Below are 14,358 nucleotides of genomic sequence, written 5' to 3' on the forward strand. Positions count from 1 at the left end.
ACACAGAACTAGCTGACCCCTAGGTGACCAGGCAAAAAGAGTGGGGAAAATGCACATGGCTCTATAATGTTGCACACCGCACCTTAAGGTAGCACACAGCACCACGGTGTTGCACATGGTACCAGTGTGACCTTTAGATGACCGACAATTGGCCATACAGAGACCATGTTAGAATAGAGGCCTTAGGGCTGCGACAAAACAAAAATTCATGAAAGCTAGTGACTTGTCTCTGACTTTTACTAAAAATACCTGTGACAAAATCTTAGCCTTACTCAATACTCTACCTATTATTTTATCCCATTTGCTGTGGGATGAGGAATGTGGTCCTGGCCCTTTAAGGGTCTGGGTTCTGGTGCCTCTTAGGCAAACAGCAAGGTTCTGACCAGGACATTTGGTAACTAAGCAATTGCCATGACAACTTCCCTTGTTTGGACTCAGTTGCCTGGATTCCAGAATAGGAGGTGGCCTGTTGAGAATCTGAAGCTTGTGGAAAAGGAGTCTAGCAGGGAGGCAATGGTTAAAGGGTCTCACCAGGTGGGAGATCCCTGAGGCTGCTGAGGTTTTTTGCTCAAGCATGGAGCACTGTATCCTGCTTGACAAAGGGGTTTTTGTCATCAGCACTTTAGCTGGGGCAGGACTAGGTATAAAATTTAGACAGTAGAAACTGCAGGGGGTTTGTGTGTGCTAGATCTTCAGACAGGCCACCTTTATCCACCTGAGCGTTCCTTGCTCACGCTACTGGAGTCAATAGAGCTACTCAGGGGAGTAACGGCTGCAGGATCAGGCTCTGTCTTTATGTGATGTTATAAACAGAGTAGTTTGCTTATTACTGGAGTCTGGCATGGCGCTACAAGTCTGCTGCGGATGGAAGGCGTCTTTGGCCATAATCAGCCTCCCTTACTCAGTGGGTACTTTGCCTGAATAAGAAGTGCTAGAGAAAGCCTTAGGAACACGCCTTCCCTGCTATATTATCTTTGTGTAGTCAGAGCCATTTTCAGAATCAGTTTCAGGTGGGCACAGTTAACAGTACCCAGCCCTTGGGAAGAGAGGAGGAGGTGCCTTATGCTGCTCAGCAACCCCCCATACTGGCCACTCAAGCAATGACTGACTCCAGCCCTTCTTGATTAGAAGAATGGGTCAGCCTTGGGTTAGGCCAACTGGTGTAATAAGCTATCTGCTTCACTGAAACAGGCCTGACTGTTGCCTGGCTTGAAGAAGCTGTTTACCCGACATCTAAAGAAGCCCCACTGTTGTCAAATGAACTGAAATGGTGACTTCCTGATATGGGTCCGTGCCTGGAAGATGCTGAGCACTGTCATTTCACTTGGAATCAAGGATGCTCAGAACTTTGTCTAAAATTGGGAACCATCAGAGGGCCCAAGCTTACAGTGTCCTGTGTTTGCTTTGTGATGTGCTCTGCAGTGAGAATGCCTGTTCTTCCTGTGGAAACCCTAGGTGGCTCTGGTGAGGCTCTGACCCCAGGCAACAAAAATACCAGGCTCTATTCTGAGACCTAAAAGCTGTTCAGCTGCTCATGCTGATGGGAGGGATACAGAAGGAAGGAAGAGAGATGGACTTGGGAGGGAAGGTGGGGCACACAGTGCTGACAAAACTCAGACTGGTGATGAATGAAAAATGTAATACACCTCTACCTTGATATAACACAACCCGATATAACACGAATTAGGATATAACGCGGTAAAGCAGCGCTCTAGGAGGGCAGGGCTGCACATTTTGGTGGATCAAAGGAAGTTCAATATAATGTGGTTTCACCTATAACACAGTAAGATTTTTTGGCTCCCGAGGACAGTGTTATATCGAGGTAGAGGTGTACTTGGAAACTGGAGTCGCTCACCTTGGCTCTAGGTTTCATATTATCTGTAGCTCAGGAGCAGAGCAGCCCAAACAGCGCCCTTAAGAGTGTTGTGTCAGCAGCTTGCCAGTTGTTGCCAGCCACAGCTATACCTCATAGAATGAATTAGATTAGATCCCAACATGCAATGCTTGATGTCAGAGGCTCTGCTGCATCCCATGCTGGGATCTTTGTGCTCCTCCTTACTACTGGTTATGTGTGTCATGTTGTTGAAGTGGAACTAGGTGTATATTGGCTACCGCTGCTCTGTGGGAGGAGCTGGGGATTGCCTGCAATGCCAGACTGATGGATGCTGGGCCACTCTTCTAACTGCTGCTCATTGCTGAAGGTTGTCACGCGGGGCCACAATGTCAGATATCATGGTGAATTTGAAGTCCTTTCAGTCTGAGCATGCGGTGGAAAAAAGTGAGCAGCCCTTGCTGTGTTTAAGAAGCCGCTGCAAGAGGATGATGGTGAATGCATGCGCTCATGCTGTCTTCTTCTGCAAGCTGCTCCATACCCTCAGGTAAGGCTGAAATAAGCATCTTTTCCTTTGATGTTTCTCAGTATTGATGAAAAGAGCTGGCTTGACAGGCCTGGAGACTGAAGGCCTCTATTTATCCCCCAGAAAAAGGGCAGCTACTGGCAAATTTCCCCTTACCAACAGACCTCAGTTCTCCCCTGGTGGAAATCAGAGGAGTGAGAAGAGTTCAGCCTCAGTGACCCATTTGGTTTTTGACTAACATTGTCAACAAGAAGCTAGTTAGTTCCAGAGGTGGTGGCATATTTAATGATGTGGATGCCCTTTTCATGAGAACAAGGCCCCCCAGCTGATACAACATGGGTCATGGAACAGTCCTCAGAGTGCAATGATGTGTATTGGTTACTATCTGGCTGGATGCCCTGGAGGTAGGAGACTCCATATCTCATTCCCAGTCCCCTGAGCCTGTGAGTGGGTAAGGTGAGTGTGACCGTTCCTTTGAGATGTGGATCTTATTAAGCCTGTGTCTCTATCATCTCAGAGTTAGATCACTTGGAGCTACACCGTGAGACCATTTAGAAGCTGTGGTTAATATAGAATATTACAGGGAGCTCTGCGCGGGGAGTAATAACTCCAGTGCTCTGTGAGCTGCATTGGCTGCTAGTGGGTGGAATTCAAGGTGTTGGTTTTGCCCTTTAGAGCCTTAAATGGTTTGTGCTCATATTACCTAAGGGGCACCCCTCTCCCCATGCCATATTACTGCAATTGTGGTCACTAGGACTTGAGTTGTAGCCCCTTGATAAAGAAAAGGAGCTGCTGGCAGGGTGTCTTTGAGGGCCTCTCAGGTCTGGAATCCACTTCCATTCGTACTAGAAATCTGTTACCCTTCTGTCCTTGCTGCAAAACTCCCCTTTTCTTCATGGGCATTTGAAGAAGGGACATAATAAGGAATGGGTGGTTTTATTTGTTATATGTCGTGATTAAGAAGTGGGGCAGGATTGGATTATGGTAATGTGGGATCTAAGGTGAATATAGATATTGATCATTGTGAATTTTAGATCTTAGAAAGGAGTAGCTGGAGCTTGGGCTGGCTGGTGCTAGGTTTTATGTTTTAGAAATGTGAATGAATACATAGCACTGGCCCTTTAAAACATGGGACAAGTCTTTTATTTCAGGAAAATCTGGTCAGTGGTTTCTTCCTAAGGAGGACAGTGTAGTGCCCAGTTTCAGGGTAATGGATACATTGTAGTTCCTTGTGGAGTGATGTCAGCTCTGTGTGTCATTTCTCAGGCAGAAAGAGAGTGGGAAGGTTTCACTGATGGCCTCCAAGGAATCCATGGGTGAAGGCCTGAAGGCTGGAATTATTGGTGGAGGCCACATTGGGAAGCAGCTGGCCAGGGCACTACTGGAGCTGAGTGGCATTTCGGCTCAGAATATCCACATCTCCACCAGGAGGCCAGAGACTCTGTGTAAGTGTCAGTGAATCATGGGAATTCAAACAGGAAAAGACCTAGCATATCTAACCCAGGCACCCCTGCCACTGCAAGACTCATATAGTGTGTTCACTCCTGCTTTGGCTGGTCTCACTTTCAGTGTCCCAACTCGAGTTAGTCAGAATTTTTTTTCCGCAGAGAACTTCTTACTTTGTCAAAAAACGAAAGCTCAGTGTTTTCAGCAGAAAGCAGACACTTTTTGTGGGAAACTTTGTTTAGCTGAAAACCCAATTTTCCATCAAAAACCATTTTGATGCACACATCTTGACCAGCCCTAGTCTCAATCAATGGAGTTTTTATCCTTTTTCCTTTCAAAGTCTATTCCACAGGCTGTTACATTTCAGCATTAGGAAATGTTGATAATTCTATATTTTCCTTCCTTTTTTAATTTCACTCTGTTATTCCAGTTGTGCCTCCTTGGAGCACCCTAAACAACTCATCTCCTCCTTGGGATTTACAGCCTTCAAATATTTATAGAGATTTATTGTATCCCCCACTTTAGCCATCATTTTGAAAAGTGATAATATTTTGCTCCTTTAATCTTTCCTCATAACTCAGTCCCATCAGCCTCTTAACTGTTTTTGCTGCCCTACTCTTAATCCTCCCCAGCAATTTTTAACGTCATTGCTCAGTGGCTACACCACCAACTGACCTATGTGTTAAATATTCACTTGATGGATAAAATAGCTCTCCAAATCGATATCTATATTGATCTGAAAAGTCACTACTGCCAGGGACTCTCCTCAGTCTATTGCTGTAGGGTCAGTAGCACAAGATACTCCTTTCTCTCTTTACTCTTTCAAAATACAAAGTGAAAAGGGGTGGATTGAGTGCTTGTGCTACGTTATGGATTGTAATTGCATGCAAATGTCAAATGTCACATAAAGCTGTTACATAACCAAGGTGAACAGAGGATAACTGTCCTGTAGGGAGATGCTTACAACAATGAAATCCTTTCAAGGGGCAGAGAGGGAGAGGGAGTTGTTAAATGGTTTTTTATAGATCTTGAAAATCAGCCAGATCCTGAGGCTTGGTTGCTTCAGTTAAAGTTTTAATCAATATTCATGAAATGGTGCCAGACAACCACATTTTCTAACTATTTATTCCAAGTGCAGAGGCTCATTTCTCTGTAACTTGGCTACCATGGGCTGTGGATCAATAACGTTAATGGGTAGCTGCTAATTAAGCTCTTAAGGGCCCTCTGGTGAGAAGAGCAGGATTGCCCCATTATGAGCTGGGGTGATGCGTACTTCTCGCCCCTTACCAAGGTGTGCCTGAGAGCAAACACCATGATGACCCTACCCTACACAAGTGTGGATGTTGCAGGCTAACTGCCTGCTGCTCCTGGCCTCTTGGAGCTGAGGTGGTGATTGCCTTTTCTGTTTGTCTTGCCTAGCAGAGTTCCAGCAGCTTGGAGTCGAATGTTTTTATGACAATGGCCAGCTCGTGGCCTGGGCAGACATTGTGTTTCTTTGTTGCCTCCCATCTCATCTGCAGCACATCTGCTCAGGAATTCGTGCTGCTGTCCGGAAACCCTGCATTGTGTACAGCCTGGTCACTGCTGTCCCGCTGCCCAGGTAGTATTGATTGCACCAGTGCTTGTTTGACAGCCCAGCACACTAAATCCCCTGATTGTCCACCCATCAGGCAAGTACAGTGCCAGCACTGCCAGTGTGCCTGACCTGGCATGGGAGCTGCAGTGTTGCCAGCTCTCATGATTTTATTACAAGTCTCACAATATCTGGTGGTTTTCTTAAAGCCCCAGCCTCAGGAATCACATGAATACATGAGAATTTCAGCTTTTATTTTTAAAAAACATAAGTTTCTAGCTTTCATGGTTGAGGAGATAAGTTTGAAACATGTTTTGAATGCACCCTAAAGGGTCAAAATCCAGAAGGCCAGAAATAAAAAGTAGTATTATAAAAGTGAAGTATTATATAAAACAAATTCATGATTTTTTTTAATTAACTTCATGATTTGGGGGGGCTGACCTAGGATTTTTGAATGTTTGGAGTGATAATATTGGGAGAGGTTCAGTCTCTGTGGCCCATTCAGTTCTTGGCCGCTCTGCTGAGATGGCTAACAAGGGGATAAATGTAACAAGGTTCTTTGTGCTGTAGACATCTATACTAGGAACAGTGCTGAGACCCACAATCTCATTTTACACAGGCTACGGAACAGCTGTTTCATAGGAACACCGTTCAGTAACTACTGAGATGGGCTGGATTTAAACCAGGACCATAGCAATGAAAAGCGAATGTCCTGTTACTGACCTCCAGAGCCACCCAGTCCTTCTCTTGGGCTTCTATTATTCTGCAGAATATGGAAGTTACTTTACCAAAGTCGGGAGGGATTAAGGGCCAAATCCTAGTCGGTGAAAGTTCTATCAATATTGGACCAGGATGTAGCACAAACTCACTTCTTCCCTTCCTTCAAAAAACAAAACAAAACAAAACTGCTAAAGTCCCAGCTGTTCTGTGAAATGTCCCAGCTCTAACATGCTCAGATTAGAATCCTAGCAGCACTGAGTCAGCCTCCTCTAACTAGGGTATTTGGTGCCCTGCACTTTACTGCATGTGGTTCTTTCAGACAGGAGCTTAAACATTTAAGGTCCCATCTGCTGGGAGGGTATTGACCATCCCTGGCACTTAGCCTAAGAGCAGAGATTTGCCTTTGTGCCTGGCTTTAACATTTACCCTTATCCCAGCATGTTGTCCAGTGCAATGGCTGGTTGCTTTCTTTGCACCCTAGACGTGGCTGCATTTCAGTGATGTTGTAAACACAGAGTTTGGAATGAATGGTGTTATAGAAATATACTTTGATTCTCGTTTGGTGTGCCACTCTCTGGGCACTGGATACCTCTCTGAGTTATTTGACTGACTTTGCTTTCAGGTTGAAGCAACTCCTTTCCTACAGTGCCATCCTGAGGCCACAGTACCAATGCACTAGCAGAAACTTAGAGAATGTGTGGGGGACAAATGGGACAATCATAGCTGCACTCCAAGACCCTATTGTTATCCAGGCTACCTGTCCCTGTAGCCCCAAAGGTAAATGTATTTCTCCTCACTTTGCAGGCGTTTTCCTGTGGAGTTAGAAACAATGTCTTTGCTTGACATTCACACTATTCTTAGCCTGTCCTAGCCCCAGTAAGATTCATAAACAGGGCTGGGTATGGAGTAATAGCTAGTCAGTTTGTCTCACCTGAGCAGCACTGAATGAGAATAATGGTTTGGAAATGCAGAATATGGAAGAAAAACCTCCCAACAAAAATGCTGGCAGTGCTGTCACTGGGTAGATAAAACTAGACTGGACAAAACACAGAATTAATATCTAGTGGGGACCAATCCTGCATGGCCAGAGGGATGGAGTAAGTGACCCCCAAAGATCTTTTCCATGTCTGACTTGTCTGATTTTGTTAGAGTTTGCAGGTGCTTCAGTGCCTCACTGTTACAGTCAGGACAATCACTGTGGAGAAGACCTTCTCCCATCTCTTCCATGGTTTCACCTGAATATGGTATTCATCTTAACTTCCTGTCCTAAACTGTTAGCCATCGTTTTCCACCACAGGGACAACTGCAGTGGGAGAGTGGTCCCTTTAAACACAGCTTATTTCAGCGCACTGTGCTTTACATGCTAGATGGGTATAAGTATATTATTATTACTTACTGGATTAGAGCCTCTCCTCCCTGGCCTGTGAATAAGCACACTGCAGTGCTGTTGCCATGTCGACCCTTCTCAACAGGGAACAAAAGAGGAAGAGACATTAAAAAAAATCTCTGGTATTTCCTTCACATCAGTATGTGTAGTGGTAACTGACAACATTTGTTCTCTGATTGTTGTGCAGAGAAAATTGCTGTCACTGGCAAGTGGTTGGAGGCCGTTTTCTATGCAGCCCTGAACAGCTGTATGTGGCGGCACCTGCCCCACCAGCGCGCACTGAAGTTACTGAATGATGTATGTTTCCCTGAGCACTGCCCCATCTGTGCAGAGCAGAAGACCTCCTGCCCACGGTTTGTGTGTGAGAACTTTGTCAACCAAACATTTGTCTCCTCCCTGACTCAAGAGGAGTAAGTAAAGTGCCAAACTTCAAATGTTTCTACTTGGCCATCCTCCCTGAACCTTTGCCTCATCCCAGGATTTGAAGCTAGGAGTCTTCCTATTGCAGAGGAAGAATATGGTACACACTCTTCTCACTTCATGTCATGCACCAGTGAGTGCTGGGTCAATTTTCAAAAGCGCTGAAGTCTCATTGATTTTAATGAGACTTGGCCCCCAAGTTCCTAAGTCATTTTTTAAAATGGGACTTTGGCACTTTTGAAAATGTTACCCTGTGTGATAAGGGATGGACAACCCAAAGTCCAATATACTGGCAGTTCTCAAGCAGCCTGAAATCCATCCATTGAATACCTCAGTATCTCAATTTGAGCCCCTAGCTCCTCTGTTCTGGTTTTTAGAGATAAGAATTTACTCAGTGGGGATATGTAGGACCTATTCCAGTTGGGCAGCTGGGTGTAAAACAACAGAACGCAGGAATGTCCATACTGGACAGCCCAGCCCAGTGGGCCTTCTAGTCCACTATCTTGTCTTTGACAGTGGCCAATACCAAATACCTGAGAGAAAGTTCAAGAATAGTCTCAATTTTTCATTATGAGTTATCTGTCCATAGGGAAAGTTTCTTTCTAACCTCACATTCAGTGCTTGGGATCTGCTCTGAAGCAAGCAGGCTTATATCCCTTCCTTTAAATAAATAAATGAGAGAGGGAAAAAACATCTAATGTACCTGGGGCTGTTCTTAGCCATCTAAATGTCCAATCTTGTTTTTAATCCTATGATGCTCTTGGCATCAGTGCTATTTTGTGGCAGTGAGTCCTACAGGTTAAGTATGCATCATATTAAAAAAAAATCCTTTTATGGATTTGAAATTTGTGGCCTTCCAATTTCATTAAATGTTGCTTTGTTCGTATGTGAGAGGACATGATTCACCATCTCTAGGCTGTTCAATATTTTATATACCTCTATCATGTCCATTCTTATTGCTCTTGTGGCTAAACCAGACAGTCCCCATATTATCAATCTCTCTTTACACAGAAATCTGTCCTTTCAGTCTTTCATTGCTTATCTTTGAAACCCCTTCTATTTCAGCTATATTTTCTCCTTTAGGTGGAGAGACCAGAACTGAACAGAGTATTCTGGTTGAGGGCGTATCATTGATTTATTACAATGTCGTTATAAAACTGGCATTAAATATTGTCAACATTATTTTCCATTCCATTATTTATGCAAACTAACATTGTTTGCACTATGGCCACTGCGCATACAGTAGAAATGTTTTTCCTGAGTGGTTACAGATAATTTAGAACCCAGCAATTTTGAGTAGTTCATATTACTCTTTCCCACGTACATTATCTTGCATTTGTCAACACTGGATTTCCTCTGCCATGATGTTACTATTCACTCAGCTTTGCAAGGTCCTTCTGAAATTACTGAGTCATTTCTAATGTTGACTAACCAAAATAATTTAATGTTATTTGCAAATGTTGCCAGCTTGCTGTTTGTTCCTCTTACAGATCACTGATAAGTATACTAAGCACTAGCTCCAGCATGGAAACTTGAGGCATCCTATTTTTGGCATGGTGAAAATTGATCATATATTTGTACTCTGTTTCCTGCCTCTTCACCACTCTCTGATCCATGACAGAATTTTACCCTATGATTCTAATTTACAGTGACTTCATTGAAGGGTTTTGGAAGCGCAAATGAATTGTTAGCCGAGTCATCCATATCTACAGTTTTGTTGATACATTCAAAGAAGTTTAGAAAAGCATGATTTTTCTTTACAGAAGTTGTGCTGGTTAGTCCTAACATATCATGTTAATCTAGGTCTTTTATAGTTCTCTTTTTAACCGTCATTTAAACCAGTTTATCTGGTACTGAAGTGTGGTTCATTTGTCTGTAATTCCTAAGATCCCCCAGTATAGATACATAATTTCTACTCTGTCTAGCAGCTCCTGCTGCTGGCCTTGCACTCTCACTCCTTCTCCTGTTTCATTCCCAATCCTCAGCAAAACTTTTTGTTTTAATGTTTTCCCCCACTTCTTGTTAAAGAACCAACACCTAGACTAGCAGTCTGGAGAATATCGTCCCACCCTGTGTGGACCCTCATGACTACAGCCTGCCAATGCCACCATGTAGTTATCATTGGGTTTTGAATGAAAATGATGAACAATGTTCCTTTATCCTTTTCAAGCAGCCAGACTCAAGTTAGAGAAGAGAATGGGATATCAGGAGACCTAGGTTCATTTTTTCTGTCTGTCACAGACTTCCTATATGAACTTGGGATGTCACTTCCTTTCTCTGTCTCAGTTTCCCATCTGTAAAAAGAAGTTAATCCTCACCTAGTTCATGGGGGAAGGAGGGTGTGAGGCTTTATTTATTTGTAAAGTGCTTTGTAGTCCTCCGACAATGCTATGCTGCCCCCTTGTATGGCTTTAATCTTATGGAGCTTCTGGCATGCTCCTGCCAGATTTGCACCAATTTTGTTTTTTTTGTTTAAAACATTTAAGTTAAATTTAATGTTGGTGGAAGTTGCTAAATGAACAGACCCAGAGTCTGAGAACTGTTTTTTACCCCCCTGGAGCAGATGCAGTGGCAAGGCTAGTTTCCTTCTCACTCCCAGTGTGCCTTTGAGGGACAAGTACTAGGAGGGAGAGGGGAGTTCAGTCTCCAGGGCCCACTCAGTGCTTGACCTCTCTGCAGAGACTGCCAAAAAGGGGGTATCATGGTATAACCCCACTCTGAACCTTAGAGTCCAAAAGATGGGGTACCAGCATGAATTCCTCTAAGCTCAATTACCAGCTTAGTACTTGTAGCGCTGCCACCAACCAGGAATTCCAGTGCCTGGTACACTTCGGTCCCACCCCCCCTCCCCAAAACCCAGTCCCTCTGGATCTTAACACAAGGAAAGTAAACCCTTTCCCTCACTGTTGCCTCTCCCAGACTTCCCCTCCCTGGTTTACCCTGGAAGATCACTGTGATTCAAACTCCTTGAATTTTAAAACAGAGAGGAAAATTCACCTTTCCCCCTCCTTCTCTCTTCCCCTCCCAGACTCTCCCTGAGAAAGTAATCCTAACACAGAGAGAAAATTAACCTCTCTCTCCCCCTTCCCTCCTTTCTCCCCACCAATTCCCTGGTGGATCCAGACCCAGTCCCCTGGGGTCTCACCAGAATAAAAAACAATCAGGTTCTTAAACAAGAAAAGCTTTTAATTAAAGAAAGAAAAAACAGTAAAAAATTATCTTTGTAAATTTAAGATGGAATATGTTACAGGGTCTTTCAGCTATAGACACTGGGAATACCCTCCCAGCCTAAGCATACAAGTACAAATTAAAATCCTTCCAGCCAAATACACATTTGCAAATAAAGAAAACAAACATAAGCCTAACTCGCCTTATCTACCTAGTACTCACTATTCTGGACATATAAGAGCCTGTATCGGAGAGATTGGAGAGAAACCTGGTTGCACGTCTGGTCCCTCTGAGCCTCCAGAGTGAACAACCACCAAAAACTAACAGCACACACAAAAACTTCCCTCCCTCAAGATTTGAAAGTATCCTGTCCCCTGATTGGTCCTCTGGTCAGGTGACAGCCAGGCTCACTGATCTTGTTAACCCTTTACAGGCAAAAGAGATATGAAGTACTTCTGTTCTATTAACTCTTACTTATCTGTTTATGACAGGGGGCTAATTTGTCGGGTGTTTTTTCTTATGTGGTCACCTGTCCAGAACAAACAGGGTACCATCTGGTTACGGGCATCCCTCTTTATTATCTTGATAGTGGATGGATGCATTTGATGTCTCCAGATCATGTTGCCAGGATAGAGTGGCTACATCACTTACCTGACATCTGATTGTTTGTGCCATCAGAAGCCACATGCCAAAAGATCTGTCCACTAAGAACCAATCTGAGATCCCAGCACATTTCATATAGGGCACTGACCAGTTGTTGGATGGTGTGCCACTTCCTGGTGGTACCCACAGTTCTGAGGCACCTCTCTATCACCTGCCCTTAGTCAGTGTAAGGAAGCCATAGGCCAGTCCTCCAACTCCATGGGCAATGCAAATACTTCCCTCTAGGCCTCGCAGGCCCCACTGTCACTCTGCAGGTTAGTGATTGGGACACACCAGCCCTCAAGACCTCGGAATGTTTCCCCAGAGTGTCCAGCCCGTTTCACTGGACACTTGCAGCATTCACAGATTGGCTGCTTCCAAAGAAACTGTACAACCCAGCTTATCAGTTCCACCTCAGATCATGGCTCTGCTTAACATGCAGCATTTGTACTTGATTTCACTATAAGCAAATCTCACTTTATTTAACAAAACATAGAGATTTGAGTAATAACAAGCAGAAATATTGAAAACAAATGGTTACATATAAAATAAAATTTTAACATGCATTCTAGAGATAATTAGCAAGACATTCTCATGTCTTGTAGAATGTTGCTTGTTGCTTACCCCAAAATCCTTCTCACAGTGCTTTACAGCCAGGCTGGCTGTGATCCCCCTTTTCATAAGATAAAAATGCTGTTAGCATGCCTTCTACATGAAGAAACCTGTGTGTCTCTTTGCTCCCACAAGAGATATCTGTCTCATGCTTTGTCTTCATTCATAAACAGGACACCCTCCCGCTCATTGTTTTTTCCTATACATTTTTTTCTCTCTCTCTCTTTTATGCGGCAGGTGGCTCAGTAAGGCTGGATAGAGAGAGAAACATTTATTATCTCCTGCCTAGAAGGAACATGTGAGAGGTTTCTCACCTCCTGGTGACCTGCCTTAACTCTCAAACCTAACATAATTTTCATTATAGATACATAACTCCTTAAATATTATCTGTACGCACATTTCACAATGATTATGTTGACCAGTGGGCTACTGGCTCTTGATAGAGACATCGTATGCCACCCTTTGGTGAACCCTTCTTTTCTATTATGCAGTTATCCACTCCAAGGAACCCTTGTAAAACCTTGTGTACTCCTATGCCCTCCGTCAGCAGGTGCCAAGAGATCCCTGGATCACATAATTCTTTTGGTCACCACCAGTGAAGGCTTGATTTGATCTGAGTACAGAGAACTCATTTACCAATTCTTGAGCCATTCCTCCCTACTAATTCTGTTTTCTGAATTATTGTTTGATTAGTTGTAACGCAGTATCATCTAGAGGCCCCTATCAGGATCAGGGCCGCATTGTGATGGACATAGTACAAACATATATAGAGATAGCTGGAGGGTCATGCTGGAGTGGACTGTTCTTATGGATAGTGGAAGAAGATCCAATGGCAAGGCACTGACACTCTTGCTTTGGGGCTGTTCTGATGGATATGTTTGTTTATGGGTATGAAGTAGGCCCATTAAGTCCAGTTTGTGCAAAATCATCCCATTAATACTACAGTGAGTTTTGCTAATTGGGGGGCAATTTGTCCAAAGAATACAAGGTTCTGAATCACATTGCCTTCTCAACGGGCTAAGACAGAGGACTTAGACCAAAGAAAGCTATCTTGTTAAATCACAGGTATGGAACTGATAGCTGTTGCCAATAAATAATACAGCCTGTTTTCTCTTCCCAGCACCTTCCCCTGGTTTGACCTGACAACTGTACAAATGAAGGAGTCTCCCTTCAGTCAGCTCCTAGCAAGGAGCGTGCTTCTCCAGAACCATCTTACTTTGTTGTACTGTACCTCCTTTGGAGTTTTGCTAGCAAAGAGTGGAGGGATGGCCAGCAGTAGCCTCTGGCAGCAGAATGTCTTCTCTTTCTGCCGCAGCAGATCCCAGTATGGTGCTGGATCATGAGTCAATGTCCACCCACAACTGCTATTGATGTGACTTGGAAAGAAGACCCAGAGGATGTTCCTAACACTGATTCTGAAGCTTCATACAGTATAACCACAGTGTGATTCCAAACCTCCAGGGATGGAACTGCTTTGCTAAAGTTTAATGCTGAAGAAAACTGTGGCAGAGATTAAGACCCCTTTCCTATCAGTTTCCATTGTAGGAGCCATATGGCTGTGTGTGGTGGAGGAATGTACCATGAGGACTTGGTCCTGCAGTGGAAAGGAAAAAGCTGGAATGGCATGTAAACCTTTACCTGACCATCACCCACAGCACAAACCAACTGCAAAGTAGTAGGCAAATTAAACAGTGAAAATAAATAGCATTCTTGACTCATAATTCTGACGTACTGGCAAGCTGCCCAACTTGTATCCATTGTGATGGGACAAGGCCAGATGGCTATAGAAAAGTAGTGGGAGACAAATATATTAGCCCCAGGCTAAACAAATCCCTGTTACTAGGATAAATAAATAGCAGCTGCTCCAGGTCAATTAAGACACCTGGGGCCAATTAAGATCTTTCCAGAAGTCAGGGAAGATAGCTAGGTTGATTGGGACACCTGAAGCCAATTAGGAGCTGGCTTAAACTAGCTAAAAGCCTCCCATTCAATAAAGTTAGGCACGTGTGTCAGGACCTGTAGGAAGAAGCCAT

At 43.9% G+C, this 14,358-nt stretch overlaps 1 protein-coding gene across 1 annotated transcript; it reads left to right on the forward strand.

Moving 5' to 3' along the window:
• The first annotated feature begins 2,018 nt into the window (after positions 1–2,018).
• NOXRED1 (NADP dependent oxidoreductase domain containing 1) lies at positions 2,019–14,156 on the forward strand. The gene is made up of 6 exons (XM_030559032.1): positions 2,019–2,378; positions 3,624–3,802; positions 5,223–5,403; positions 6,719–6,873; positions 7,671–7,893; positions 13,446–14,156. Exons 1-6 carry the CDS (start codon positions 2,221–2,223, stop codon positions 13,666–13,668), a joined length of 1,119 nt encoding a protein of 372 aa, XP_030414892.1. The 5' UTR covers positions 2,019–2,220; the 3' UTR covers positions 13,669–14,156.
• Positions 14,157–14,358: the final 202 nt, after the last annotated feature.

The sequence above is a fragment of the Gopherus evgoodei genome, chromosome 4 (genome assembly GCF_007399415.2).
Source record: "Gopherus evgoodei ecotype Sinaloan lineage chromosome 4, rGopEvg1_v1.p, whole genome shotgun sequence".
Classification (NCBI taxonomy): domain Eukaryota; kingdom Metazoa; phylum Chordata; order Testudines; family Testudinidae; genus Gopherus; species Gopherus evgoodei.